This window comes from Colossoma macropomum, unplaced genomic scaffold (assembly GCF_904425465.1).
Source record: "Colossoma macropomum unplaced genomic scaffold, Colossoma_macropomum, whole genome shotgun sequence".
In the NCBI taxonomy this organism is placed as follows: domain Eukaryota; kingdom Metazoa; phylum Chordata; class Actinopteri; order Characiformes; family Serrasalmidae; genus Colossoma; species Colossoma macropomum.
The window spans coordinates 24,763,974-24,779,929 of NW_023494790.1; the positions used below are offsets into that span (position 1 = coordinate 24,763,974).

The following is a 15,956-nucleotide window of genomic DNA, read 5'->3' on the forward strand; positions in this document are numbered from 1 at the left end:
TAAGAGGTGAAGTAGATTTATTCATTTCAGACCTATTGACTGTTAAGACTCTTTGCACTTTTTGCTCATTACATTTAATTAAGTTTCTGATAACTGACAAGCCCTCTAGTAAGCGTGATCAGATCATGGTCAGTCTGTTAATAGCCTCTTTTGATGAAGGCATTACACATGAAAGTACATAGTACAGATCAATAGGGAGTAGAAGAAAGCTTAAGTTGTAGTGAAGGAATGAGTGTAGTGACATCATTTACAATAAAATCTTCTGTATCACTGCTTTTTAAAGCAGGTGCATAAAAGCAGGAATCTCAATAAGATAACATTTATCTATGTTATGGTGTAAAGTCCTTGTAAATATATAATGCAGGTGCAGGTTGTCCAGTTTAGTTTTGTCACCTTACCAAAATCACAGTACTCCAAGGTTGAATTAAAGCATGCCACCAGGCAACATATAAATAGTAAGCATTGTATGTACCTTGTTTTACCGACACATCATAGCTTTGAGGCAGGTCAACATAACATAAACACACATAAAAAAAAAAAGGATTTTTGTTTACGACCGAAGTCACCACTGTCTCCTGTTGTTTTGTGTTGATATCCATTACATTTTGTTCCCATTGCCACATAAAGAGTGCATGTACAGCAGTTAGCTTTCAGCTAGTTACAAAACCAGCTGTCATGACTTCTACGTTAATGGCTTGCTCTGATATAATTTCAGTGTGGGTAGAATCTGACTGCAGCCTGACCGTGTGGAAAACGCTTGACTCACAGCTCTGCTTCGGTGTCCATCTGCTATATTTTGCACATAATTTGTGAAACAATGTGCTTTTGCCAACGGAGGGATGGTCACCAACACAGCATATCTCCTTGCAGCAGCCCCTGAACTGCACATCACCCAAACACAGAAGATATTAGCAGAGGAAAGAAATGTCACTGGTGATGAGCAAGCAGGATTATCTTCAGTTTCTGTCAGCCATCACTCTCTGCTCACTGTCAGCACCTGATCTCTACATTCATCTTCCCTTCAGGTCAACACAGCCACAAAACAGCCAGAAATAGATCACAGTATGGTAATGAATAGCTTCCCCTTAAAAGATGCCTTTTTACAGCTTGGCAAATGACCAAATCCCTTGTTTTGAAGGTGCCTATTAAAAATATCAAATCTAGTTATTACCCTCTCAGCAAAGGGCTGCACTTGAGCGTTAAAACGTTTCCAATGGAAATGTGACATTAATTAAGAATCAGACATTGTATAACCTGAAATTACCCAATGTTTAACAGAAGTGAGGGCAAACTCCATTTTTCCAGGCTGAATGGCTTTTTAACAGTCACTTTGTCATTTCTGCAAGTTAATGCATTTGGTTCAGTTTCTAGAATCCATTTGCTGTGTTAGCCATCTGGCTTGTGCTATTAGGGCTTCAGAGTTCAACAAGAGCACTTTCCTAATGTGGTAAACAGAGTTTTCAAAGGTGTGCTGCGGTCTCTTTTTAAGCAGTGTTGGTCTGCATCTCTTTATAGCAACCTCCCTGCCATTTACTGAATGTGTTTAAATGAATCTCTCTTCTCAGAAACTCTCATGTGTGATGAGTAAAGGGCAGTGCATCATTCCAAAGATATCACCATCCCACTGCTTCAACTGTGAGACTAAAATGACTCAGTAAATGATGTTTGTAGTGTGTCTACTCCCATGACTCACAAGATGGAAGTGATGAAGGTTTTGGCTGAAGACTTCAGACTGTAGTGACAGGCTCTGGGCTTGACCCAGTCTCTATTCATCTTCTGGTCTTTGGCTTGTTATGAGCAGTGGAGCAAGAAGGAGCCCAGAAGAGTCTAGTCAAATAGGAGTGGTAGTACAATACTTTGAAACAACTTGAACAAGAGAGTTTTTGTGGCTGTTTTGTAACTTGCAAATAAATCTGGAATAGGGGAGACTGCCAAATGTTAACAACTGGGAGAAGGCAAATTGCTAAAATAGATTCTGGACCTAAAACAATGGAAAATTACCATCAATAAGAACACTGCGGTGCACAGCAAATGGGCTCCATTATTTTTAACATACATCTTTTCTTTCTTGTGCCGCGTTGTGAAATCGGTGTGGTCATGTTTGGGCTGGAAGATTGACCAAAAAAAAAAAGTAAATGCACTGTAGTGTTGTTAATGGGCTGGCTCACTTGCCTACCAGAAGCAGGATAAACATAAAAGTAAAACAGTTAATAATATACTCATGACATTATAGTGCTGCTGAAGTGTAGGTGACTTAAGCTGTACTTATTCAAGGAGCTAACATAGTAGCTAGCAAGCTGTCTAACTTGTCTAGCATACACAGTAAAATTTAAAAAGGTAAAGATAATGAAGTCTGACTGCATATCATACAGTCTTATTCTTTAATAGCCAGTGGGGAAGAAATGTTAAACCTGAACTGCTGTTCTTAGACACTGCTAAATGTAGCTTTTGCTGCATTTAGGCTCAAGGGCTGCTACCTTAGATGTCTATGCAGGCAAAGCAGTCATAGCAAATTCCATTGAAAATGTACCTTTTTTTATTTTATTTTAACCTTTTTAGTTCAACTTTCTTGCTCATATTGTATATATCAACTCTATGGTGACATTAGTCAGGTGTTTTCAGTCAATGGGATGGCAATCAGGTGTGCATGACCACCCTGTTTTATTTGAAGAACAGGGCTCTGTCACAGTCTGATCTTCACATCACATGTTTGTGGAAGTGTTTTAGGGCACGAACAAAGGAGAGAACCAGAAGGCTATAGGAACAGTGTGTTTTAGACAGATGAGACCAAAATAGATCTTTTTGGTTTAAATGAAAAGTGTTACGTTTGGAAAAAGGAAATACTATATACACACACACACACATATGTATATCGTTGTTCCTGGAAAAAACTTGTATCTCCGAAATGGTGACTTTACAGGAGAAGGAAAAAAACCTTTTTACTTTTAATGTAAGTCAATAGAACCAGATGTTTTTCCAAGTAATTTGGGGTCATTTCTTTTGGTCCATTCTTCATGAAATTTACACACAATGTAAGGGGCTACATCTCCATGCCCCAGAGGCAAGGAAAAGTAATATTAACCAATAACCAATAATGTTCTTCTTCTTCTGACCACCCCTACTTATCGTGTGAAACACTCAGCCAGTTCACAGATCCTCCCTTTTACAGTGTTTCACTCTGAAACAAGTCTCGGTGCAGAAGAAAAATGTGTTATGATTTCCAGTTCACATTGCCTTTTAGCATTGATTCTTGGTAGAACTTACCTGATAGGAAATTGATGTCTGTTACCTGTAGACATTTAATATTTAGTGAAAAAGTAACAAGTGCAGGGGTGCTCTGTTAAATCCGTTCTTTTGACCTGGAGCTCTGAAAGGTTCCTTTAAGTGAGTGAGGAAATGGTGTCATTGAAAAGCAGCTTATCTGCCTAATTGCTGCTAATTTGCAGAATAACACTTCACTTCACGCCAGTCATTACTGTTCCTTTTCTGTCCAAGATTCATGTTTGTGTGCTTGAAGCAGTTGTGATTGGTCGGTGGGAGCTGTCTTTGGCGGCAACGGTTGGCTTGTTTCTGGATCGATAAAAATGATTCATCACGCAGGACTCTGTTTGCAAACTGTTTACCTGGAGGCAGCCAGGCTTCACTTGCACCTTTTATCACAAGTTAATAGTCAGCGCATAGTCGTCATCTGCTAATATGTCCCCGAGCTGGTTCAATTCACACGCTCCTTTGCTTCATGCAGTCCTGTGGACCCTTTCCCCCTACTTAATTTCCTCGATTCCCCCGACGTATTTACTTGACTCTCCCCATCCGCTGCAGCAAGAGGGGAGAGAACCTTTTAATTGCTTTATTTCTCTTATTAATTCTGATTCCAGGTGGAACTGTGGAGGGGATTAAATCCTGTTTACTGTCTGAAACGCTGGGGATGAAAGAGACAGATCTGAAGAGGGATTTCTTTCGCACTGCTACTTAATCGAGCCATTCAAGTTTTCTCTCTTCCCCCTTCGTCTCCAGTTCGGCATTATCTTCAAACGAGCCCAAGATGGTGTGCGTTTGAAAGCATTAAAGGGATTTCATCATTCAGCTTTTTTTTCCCTGTGTGAACCATGAATTAATTTCACTCCGAGATGTTTACGAATGCTCACATATCTCCACAAATACAGATGCCGAAAACCAATTTGCCTGCAGTTCTTGAGTTCACTGTTGGCATGCTTTTGAGGAGTTGCTTTTTTGAAGTGCATCACCTGGCTTAACTCTTGACCGAGACCCATAGATTGCTTTGCTTGATCTTGGGTACACAGAAATTCTTGGGACTTTCAGGCATCTTCATGTATGTGCGAGTTGACTGTTGGGTCATTTCAAATAATAATCAATTTGCACTGTACAGTGCTATTTGGCTTCTTATCCAAGTTGTTTTAATGTTGTCACAGGCATGGCTTTCAAGGAAATGAAAAATGTGCTCTTTGCTTACGTGTTAATGCACACTTAATATTTCTATGCTTTCAATTTGTGACCTGAAGACATTTAACAGCAGTTTTTTTCTGGAATTTTTAGATAATTTATTCTACTGTATTTATTAGGGGTGCGGGAAAAACTCGATTCTTAGATGCATCGCGATGCGGACGTGAACGATTCTGAATCGATTCATTCAAGGTCAAAAATCGATTTTCTAAATATTTCATTTATAACGTAATGTTGACGGAACGCAAAAGGCTGAACTGGAAGTGGGAAAGTGCAGCGCCCGGACAGTCTGTGGCGGTACATAACAAAAACACTACTGGAGGAGCGAGAAATCCGACCGGCTCCCTCTGCATTAAAAGCCAGGTTAGGTCAGGAGTCACAACACAAATGATAAGAAGAGCCATTTTGTCCTTTAACATAAATCAAACCACCTTGGGAGCCACAACACTTTAATGTCCAGTATGTCTCAGTGTGTGCTAATGTCCTAGTATGGGCTAAAAATATAAACGAGAGCGCAGATTTACTTCGCTCTGCTTTAAGCTTTAGCTTTAGCCGCTTTCCTCCCATCTCCGTCAGAAAACTTCAAAACTAGAAGAGTTTCTTGTAAAATGTCTCAGCATGCGGCTGTTTTACGAGGCTGAAGTCGCTTCTCATTCGCCAGTTTCTCGTTCTAATTTTCCCGTTCCACCTTAAATTCTGCCTTAGGCGCCGAATGTAACTGCTGCACCATTTAAGGTGGAACGGGAAAATACGAAAGAGAAGCGAGTTCATTTTCGCAACTTTTTAGAGAAAGACAGTCTCGCAGCAGATTTAACCAACCGCGCTGCTTATAAATGCGAATAAGTCCTCCAAATGTTCGTCTTAATCTGTTTTTTCGTTCGCTACTGGCGAGGCCAGACATCGGGGCTATGTGACTTGCTGTCTGCTGTCTGTTCTCAGTCGTTGAGAACCAGGGCTTTCGCGTTATGCTGCACACTATGGAGCCGAGATTCAGCGTCCAGTCTCGAAAACAGCCCCCCCACTCTCTACAACGAGACCAAAAGGGTGCCTGTAACGTACTGCGTGGACACCCATTGCCACTGGATCTTATTTCAGGGCAACAGCGCATTTTATCGCTGATGAGTGGCAGCAGCGTCTCTGAATGAGAGCCTTCTAGTTCACTTGCCACATCACTTCCATTTGATTTATTAATAAAAGATATTTCAGATATTTAATTAAAGCAAAGTATTTGTAATGATCCGTAATGCGTTTACATTATGGATCATTACAAATACTTTGCTTTAAAACTACCAAGTCCTCAGACAGTAGGAAGATAGAAATCATGTATAGAGAAAAAAGATCGAGATGCATCAATAATCGTTTTATAATTGCATCGCAGCCCTCTGAATCGTAATCGAATCGAATCGTGAGGTGCCTAAAGATTCCCACCCCTAGTATTTATGTAATTTATTTCCTCTGTATTTGCGTATGTAATGAATTCTCTAAAACTGAGAATAATTAAAAACAAATTGTGCTTCTTTGACATGAAACTCCTTTGGGAATGAATGATTATTGCATTTATTGGAGCCTCATGTGAGTAGACACGGTCTGATCTCAGTTTGGGTTTTTTATTTTATTTATTTAGTTATTTTTTTATTTACACTGTGGCATAAAAATAGCTGCAGCAGTGCAAGAAGAATTCTTGAGCTGGATGACACATACAAGATATTAAATACAAAACATTGTGTTTGTGACTGCACTTTGAAGAATCCTGCATGTTGCAAGTGCTGCAGACATATTTGTTTTCATGGAACAGTACGTCCCTCCAGCAAAACTCACAGTTTAGATATCCAGCAGAAATGGCACATTACATAATTAAAATAATCATGGTGTATCCAGAGTGATCATTCAAGAGAAAAAAAAAACTGCTGGCAGTCTTTCATGGTTGATGTAAGGTCTTAGACTTGTGATGAATCCCTCCCTCTATGCAGATTGAGTACATGTTAATATTTATTTCGGCCATGCACCCTGGCTCTCTCTTCACAGTGGTAAAGTGCAGTGTTAAAACCCATCATCATTGTTTGATGAATACTGATTAGCTTGCTGAGCGAATGCAAATAAGCCAAGTTCTTTGACTCTTGTTAATTAATATGCAGTGTTTTCAATATTGTTATATACAATAGCTATTTTTATCTGTTAATTTTACAGAGATGTCTTGCAATTGTGAAACAGCACTTAAAATGGTATTGATTAGAGGCGTGAAAGTTTTTGTTATACTTGTCGCATTGCTACCTTACTGCTTTCTTCAGAATCCTTTCAGAGAGTTGTAGTCCATAGCACAGTCAGAGAGAACATGTGAATGCTTATTCACACAGCCACTGTCAGAGAAAACACTACTGAGTATTTACTGGAGTCACTTGTCAGAGAGCAGTGTGGTCACAGTGGCTTGGCAGAAAGATTTGTTTGAAAGTCCTGCATGAATTCAAACTGGCTGTTGTTTTTGATGAAAGTGATGGAAATAGGCACTGATGATGAGTGACTATTAAAACTTGTTGTACGTATCTGAAGACTGAGCCCATCTCTCCTTTTTCTTCTACAGCTGTTTTCTGTCTCTGTTGCTGGTAGCTGCAGTGGTGTGGAAGATCAAACAGACCTGCTGGGCATCAAGACGACGGGAGGTACTTTGCCATTATGTGTTTTTCCTTTTTCCTTTTAAAATACAGTAAATGAGGCCAAATGAACAATACAAAAATGTCACTTATTGTACCAACTAGAGATGTTCCGGTCCAGTTTTTTGCCCAACAGTAAGTATATATATATATATATATATACTTTTTTTTTTGGTTTCTATTGAGTCTGAGTCTCATCAGATCTTTACATGTTCATAGTTAATGCAGCCACACAATTTAGGTAAGCTATGCTAGGCTTCCAATTATTGCTAAAGTAAAATGGTTTCATTTTTAGTATGTATATAATGTGATGCTCAGGCTGATATGTTTCGTCTTTTTTGGTCTTTTTTTTAAATGAATATATTATATTGTGTTTAATATTGACTTATGAACCAATTTGATTGGAATACCCTCTCTTGGAATACTGGAATACTCTATATCTGGAACTGGAATACTCTATATCTCTTGTGAAAAATGTTACTCTGGTATGGGCTATTGCTGTGAAACATTTCAAAGTGCATGAATATGCTGTAATTTGAAATTGCTCTAACACGTCCATTTTGATGACGTGGCTACTGTAACTTATTACTACAAGTTAATAAGTGAATAATTTCTTTTTATGGCATCTCTGTGACAGTTGTGTAAGTAGTGCAAGAAGGAAACAATGGATTGAGACTGCATCAGGCTTAATATAGCAGATACCCAATCCATTAAAACATGGCTGAATCAGCTCTGATACCAATCCTCTGGATTAGATCCGGACATTCCAAGTACCATCATGGTTGTTCTGACCATAAATATTTGATTGGAAAGCTAGGGTACACAATTACAAAACAGTGTCAGTAATATGATCGTTGCTTTGCCTTGAAAAAGCTGCAATGCTCATCTTCCTAATTAGAGGTCCTTATGAACCACTTAGCTTTTACAGTAGTTATCTAAAGCAGAGTTGACTAGAGAGAGAGAGAGAGAGAGAGAGAGAGAGAGAGAGAGAGAGCGCGAGGGAGAACAGCAGTGTCCCTTGTTTTGTCACACTGAAAAATGACTCTGATTTGTCTTAGGTTTTTCATTATCAGGAATGCTTCATTCAGTGTGATAAAGATGGCTTAACTGAGGGGTCCAGGTTTAAGAGGCCTTCAGGGACAAACAAATGTACTGTGGTCACACGCCACAAGCTCTGTTAATGTAAATTACCACTGCAGTCGTCAATGTCATGATCTCTGGTTCGCTAATAACTGTATCATAGCCTGTGTGCTGTGTTTGTCCGTTTGGTAGGAGGGAGCTGACATTGGTAATCACGAGAGGTTGATCTCTTTTGCTCTTCTGCTAATTGACATATGAAAATAAACATGAGCGATGACTGCAGTGATCCAGAACCATATTCATCTAAAGAATTAAAGCCAATAAGGCCTAATGTGGGCAGATGGGCTTCAGCTATTAGCATTCCAGTCGCTTCAACACTCCACTTCCCCAATTCAGATCATCTGTTTGTTTCTGCCCTCCAGCACCCTTGGGGGGGGAAAAAAAGGTGGGGTGGGGGGAGTTTTATCTTTTAATTTGAAATGATTGAAAAGTTTAAGGGAGGCACTCCAGGAAAATAATTGCTTCCAAAGATTTATTTTCTTCCTTCTGTTTGTCTAAGTTTTGATCAAGAAAGAGGCAGGATAAAGTGCCCATCATTTTGCCATGAATCAATCGTCAAGGTCGTGCCGGTCATTTGGCCTTTGGAGTTTGCGTTAGAGAAATTAAGCTGGTAGTGTTTTAGCGCAGATGTATTTTCACTGATTTTACCATTTTATTTATTTATTTTCCCCCACCTAGTAACTAGCAGTTATTTATTGCCTTGTTCTTAGCGTGGCACTTGGTATTTAGTTCTTGGCCACAGCAATTTTCAGCAGTTTCCTCTTGGCCTGCAGATGTGTCCTCTGTGCCCTGTTTGTCCTGGCTGACATAATGAAAGATGTGAGCTGGAAGAGAAGATATGTTTAGAGCTACCATTATGCAAAGATTCCTCCCTACAGTCTTACAGGCTGTGAGATCAAACCGTGGAAACTAGAAAGCAGCAAATGCACTGCAATAGTCAGGAACACTTGCTACCTGAGAAGAATGCTGAAGGTGACATTGTCATTCTACAATACTGTGCAGACATCAGAGACTTCATTTGTTTAATTTCCAGTCAAAACACCACTTAAGTCATTTATTTTTCAGCATCAGTAGTCAATGACAGAAAAACATATTTAACTATTTAACAGAAAATGAACAGAAGCCTGAGCTATTTCTCAAAGATAAAAGCTTTACTGTTTATTGGGTGACAGCTTTGGTTGTCTACCAGGTTATGGATTGTTGTTAGAAGTCGTATTTTCACTACATCTTTTAATAATTTCTTAACACCAATTCTTTTCCTTTGTCTCTCCTCCTTCTTCTTGGATTGTCTTATCTCTAAAAATATCTCCTGAAAAATGAATAACCTGTGCTTAATGGCTGTTTTGACTTGAAGTTAAATGAAAGGATGGTTGACTTGTGCAGTACTGTGTTTTGTTGAACAGTTACATTAGTCTAAATGCAGCATAAGCTTCCCTCTAGCTGGCTTTTGTGTGTCAGAGTAATTCCAATTAATCTCACTAAAGACATCCAGTTCATGCTTTTCTACTTGTTGCTCTTTTAATAATATAGTAGTAAGTAGTAATCAGACAGTTCTGATTACTTTGATAAGGTTGTATCTTGAGTACAAATAGGATGTATCTTTGTTCCAGATAATTATTTAGCAAAAACTGAGAGTAGAATAAAACAGACCACAGTGGGCAATCGCTGATTGATTTTGTACAGCATTATGTTATTGGATCACACATGAATTTTTCCTTTACTTTAGTTGTTTGAAAGTTCTAACAAAGCAAATTCATATTTTTGATCAAGCTGAAAAAAAAACACTTTCCTAATATACCACCCAATGCATATGCAGTATGTTTGTTTCATTGACTATATGTGTATGGAGCTGCATGTTCCCATGTTTCCAGTCTCAGGCTTCTTGTACACTGAGTGTAATGGGCTTGTTTGTGTTTGTGGATTCTCTTGTTGTTCCCTATGTGACATTTTGGGTTGGTTTCAGAGTGCCTTGAAGAGTGTGGTTCTAAGAATGTGCTTTGCATTCATTATAACTGATTTTAGTTGAACAGAAGTACATGAGTGAAGCAGTTTTTCAGTTTGGTTTAGCATAGTGAGTGCCGTGTATATGTCTGCATATATTTACATCTAAATAATCTCATGTTTCAGGGGCTATTTCATCAAGCAAAGCATTTAGTTAGTGCCAGAAACAGGGATTTAGAGTATCATTTATTTGCATTAAATGTAAATAGCGCTTGACAAAATGGCGAAAATATGATACTTTTAAGAAGTTTTCACGATACACAGTATGCCACAATATTTGTTTTTTTCTGATGTCTGATAAATTGGAACAAAAAAAAAACAGTAGTGCCTAGGGGTGGGAATCTCTAGGCACCTCACGATTCAATTCGATTACGATTCAGAGGGCTGCGATGCGATTATAAAACGATTATCGATGCATCTCAATGCATCTTTTTTTTCTATATAGCATTTATATTTTCTCACTGTGTGAGCTCAAGTTTCAAGTTCAAGTTTCAAGTTTATTTGTCATTTGTACAACATGTCAGGACATTTATGCACTGAAATGCTTGTGGTGAGGCTCAGCTAATCACTCTACAGAAAGTAAATAAGTAAAAATGAAAATATAAGAAAAACCAACTGAAATCTATTAAATATACACAAAATATACACAGAATATAGAGACAATATACATTTTAAAGTGACTAAGTGACTCTGTGTTATTGTTATTTAAAGTGACTTGGTACTTTTAAAGCAAAGTATTTGTAATGATCCATAATGAATTTATTTGCATTTATAAGCAGCGCAGTTGGTTTCCTGGTATGTTAAATCTGCAACGAGAGACTGTCACACAGTAAAAAGTGGCGAAGCTGAAGTCAGCTTCTCTTTCGAATTCTCCCGTTCCACCTTAAATGGTGCCGCATTTACATTCGGCGCCCCAGTTAGAATTTAAGGTGGAACGGGAAAATTCAAACAAGAAGCTGGAGAATAAGAAGCGACTTCAGCCTCGTAAAACAGTCGTTGAAAGACATTTTACAAGAAACTGATCTACTTCTGAAGAAAAGTTTTCTGACGGAGATGGGAGGAAAGCAGCTGTAGCTTAAGCTTAAAGCAGAGCGAAGTAAATATGTGCTTTCGTTTATATTGTTTAGCCTATACTAGGACATTATCACATACTAGACATACTGGACATTAAATGTTGAGGCTCCCAAGGTGGTTTGATTTTTGTTAAAAGGACAAAATGTTAACATTTGTGTTGTGACTCCTGATCTAACCTGGCTTTAATGCAGAGGGAGCCGGTCGGACTTCTCGCTCTTCCACTTGTGTTTTTGTTATGTGCCGTCACAGACTGTCCGGGCGCTGCACTTCCGCACTTCCAAGTTCCGCCTTTTGCGTTCCGCCAACATTACGTTATAAATGAAATATTTAGAAAATCGATTTTTGACATTTGTGAATCGATTCAGAATTGTTCACGTCCGTATCGCGGTGCATCTAAGAATCAATTTTTTCCCGCACCCCTAGTAGTGCCACAATTAAAAATTACTGTTACAGACTATGAATACAATAGTTCATGTTCAGCATTTCACCTCTTACGCTGTGCAATTTTCATTTAAACAGGCCTAATGATGCTGTTGTGTTGTAACTTGTACCTTAAGTACCGACAATATCCGCGACATGCCCGGTTGTGATGTAATTTATCACAATAACAATAAATACTATGCTATACTAAATACTATTGTCCAAGCCTGAACGGATGGTTTATTCTCATTCTCATTGTGGAATATTGTTCAATAGTACAACTTCTAGCTTCAGGATTTCCTTCTACTTGACAGAAAAATCCTGTAACCAGCAGAGGTTTTTGGACGACATGTTAAAAGATCATTAGAATTATTCAAAAAATGAGGAAGAAGAACAAAAGCAAAAAGATGTCAGATTACATCTAAGGCTGAAATGTTTGATCAAAAAATGGGATTTATCTCAGTCAAGAAGACTGCATGATGAAGCACTAACGTCGCTGCTGTAGAAACACTTCACAACCAAGCACAGACAGGGCAGCGTTCTAAACTTACAAGAGAACATTAACTGTTGTAGTGAACCCGTTTAGATTCAGCTAGCACTTATTAACTAGCCATCCACTACTGGATTAAACTATACATATACTCACAAACAAGCTCTATTAACTGTGTGTGTGTGTGTATATATATATTATATATATGATATATATATATATGTGTGTGTGTGTGTGTGATGTGTGTGTGTGTGTGTGTATATATATATATATATATATATATATATATATATATATATAATATCCACAAATGCTGTTACTGATTAATTGACATTCGGTGTAGGTGATGGTCCTAGATACATTTGGAGAAACATCTTTTTTGCAGGGCCTTTTCTGATCTGTCGATTCTAGTTTTCTGTTCCTTTTTCGTGTGTAAGTTTAATGGTTTTGTGATGCTAATGAAATCATTTCTCATTCAGACCAGCAATCATATCTCTGTGAAAGATCATTACTTTGCTGCTTTTAACCATCAATCGATCCTTTGTAAATGAAGCATCTGTTGTCTTTGTTGGTCAAATATTAATCTTTCCTTTTTAGAAAGTGACATTTTAACTGCCTGGTTTGTTAGAGCTACATAACAGGCAGAGGAAAGGAAAGCCGTAATCATGTGCAATTAGAAGACTTTATCTTTGTTCTGCAAGGAGCAGCAGACGTGGAAATCTTTGGCTAGGGGCAGTACTCTTGTCTTTTGTTGTATTTGCTGATTTGTTGAATTGAGGGGACTGGGCTCCTGCTGCTTGGCACTATAGCCTCATATCCTGCTGAAATCAGAAAAAGATTGAGTGAAGTCTAAAAGAGGTTATGAGAATTAAATAGAATTTAAATGTTGTGAAGAGATCCCTTCTTTCTTTACAGTCTTGTTCAAGGCAGATTGAAAGACCTGTAGAGGAGCTCATAGTCCAATAATAAATGTTATATGCCTCTAATCTGTCTTTTAACTATCATTTATATTAGTAAATAGTTTAATTGATTTGGATTAATTATTTATATTTTATATATTTATTATACCTAGTGCCATTACCAGAGTAAAAAGGATGAGGGAAAAAAAGCCTCTTTTATTTCTGTGACTTAGGTTTCGCTGCAGTATTTAGCCTCATGTTCACTTATGCAGGTGTGTGATCTAAATGGAAGCACTGCTGAGGCAGAATGACTAGTTTATAAGAATGCAAGAACTGGTTGTAGGCAATAATGGCACATTTCCACAACATGTGACATGAATATCTCCCTCTGCTCCCTTCAACAGCACCTCACCTCTTGAGGGCACAAGGCAAGACACAAACAAACCTGTCAATCACAAAATAATTTTTTTCACATTTCTCATAAATTATTATTCAGTTATGGATGTCTCCTAAACTTAGTTATTAAAACAGACCTTTTGAGCTATATTTCTGTGGAGTATAATTCCAGGGTTGCAACAACTAATAAACATTATCAGTAACATCAATAAAAAGAATTGTTGGCAACAATCATGTTATCAGTTAGTTGGCTTTATAATATTTGCAGATCTCGCTTACATCATGTGATTGAAAGAGGAAAAAACAGGTAGTGGACATTGTGGAATTGTGCACGAACCCAAAACTAAAAACTATGGAAACACTTTAACATCATCTAAAAAGGTGGTTTCCTGTATATGTAAAACCAAGCTCAGTGGGACCAGCAGTCCGTCCATTAGGTGTGAGAGAGAATATACACTGTACAAATATCTTATTATAACAGCAGTCAAAAGAAAGAAAAACAGTGTTACTTTCTGCTTTTTTAAGTTAATTCTGTTTTAATTTAGCAGATAGAATGAGCAGCGCTGGCTGAAGCAATAAGCTTCATTTTGGAACTGTTGGTCTAGCTAAATGACCTGGTTCTCAGGGCTACATTAATGCATACAGACCAGGCTACGCTAGTGCATACAGACCGGCTTGGCTCGTCTTTTTCTCCAGGTTTTAGCCTCTGTTCTACATGGGTTTTTTTAACTCTATTTTTTGTATTTGAATGTGGTCTGTTAAATGTATACATTTGAAAACGGCAGTATTGCCCGCCTGGTTACTGCCATTTTACGCATAAGTATGCATAAAATGTTGTTTTAAGTTTGTTTTTGTTTTTTAATAGGGGAAAAATAATCATTGTACTTTTAATGTGTTGAATGAAACATTATTGGCAGTATAATATCTACAAGTTGACTCCCAACTAATTGGTTTATCGAGGTCATAAAGGACCAGCTAATTGGTTATGGAGATCATTAATTGCGGCCCTATATGATATCATGTATGTAATATTTAAATATACCTCATTTATTATTCGTCTGTTTGCAATGGCACCTGATAACACGCTTTACCACACATATAGGCTATTTTTTAAACTTTGATAAGCCATAAATAATTGAACAAATGCTGTAAATAAGCTACACCATGCAACTGCAAGGCACGTTGTGGCAGCTGCAAGAATCAAGAGAAGTTCCATAGCTTAATTCAGAAAGCTTCGCACAGATGGAACTGTATATGTCCTTCTTTTGCACTTTTTTTTTTTCACCGCACTCCAAGTCACGTTTGAGCTGCTCAGTATCCAGAAATACCTTGTACATTTAGTGGTAAATGAATGAGAACGAAATATCTAATAATGGATTTATGTGCAGTGGACATGTACTGTAAAGACATGTTTGTTCTGACTAATTTAATTTTTTTAGGTGACAGCACTAGTGTTGCACAGATATTTAGCAGCAGTGGAAAGGAAATTAGTAGGTTTTAGCTCTTGAGTAACAAAAGCTGCTTCTTCAGATAATCTAATGAGCTCACAGAGCTAACCAGTGTCATGCTGGATGCTGATTTATCCCCTCAGTGAACGATATACCAACACTGTTATTTTGTCAGAGAAATATTCTTTCAGTTTCTGGACCTAGCTAAGATCAGCTACACTAGTTAGCCTAGATAATGATAACAGCAGAGCAAGCCACATGCTCTCTGCCTTCTTAATCCTGTTCTTAAAAACATATCCTTGAAAATATGCTTACCTTAAGACAAAGCAAAGTTTGTTAGCCAAGTTGTAATAAGCTGTAATACGCATACATCCTCACACATATGTGTAAACTCGCCTGTTGTAACATAAAATCAGTATTTCACTGAATTGTTGCCCTGTATATTTTGGAATGTTCTTAATGGAACAGAACGAGTCCCCAAATAGTAATCTCAGTGTTTGAATAATGACACCTTAGATGGTTAAAAGAGTACTCAAGATCCCTAGTACTGTAATGTGCAAAGATGTCATAGTAACTTTGGCTGATTTAAGACTGTATATGTAGAAGGGGCAGAACTGACCTGTCTCAGCCGGCTGTTGGGGGCTTTGCTATGAGCACAGGTAGGTCAGACAGCCTGTTGCTGTTTCAGGGAGGTGGCTTGGATATTGATGTCTCCACTAAATGTCACCACAGAGCAGCCAGAAGGGAGACTGCCATTTCTCTACATGATGCCACACACAGCACACCCACTTTCCGCATGTGCACGCTGCATCAAGTGAATGGACTGGTCTGCATAGACTCATTCACAGTATTAACACTTGGATATGCATATTGGATGCATTTGTTGTGCTACATAAGGAAGGCATGCTCATGGAAGTGGTGACATTTTTGTAGCAGTATGTGTCCAGAAGGCACTGAGAGAGCAGTTTGAGCTCAGAGT

General features: G+C 38.2%; 1 protein-coding gene across 1 annotated transcript in view; it reads left to right on the forward strand.

Annotated features, from left to right (window-relative positions):
- The window catches only part of atrnl1b (attractin-like 1b), a 115,868-nt gene that overhangs the window by 68,005 nt on the left and 31,907 nt on the right, over nt 1-15,956 (forward strand). The window contains 1 exon segment of the mRNA XM_036572753.1: nt 7,040-7,118. Within this exon segment, the coding sequence (XP_036428646.1) occupies nt 7,040-7,118 (79 nt within the window).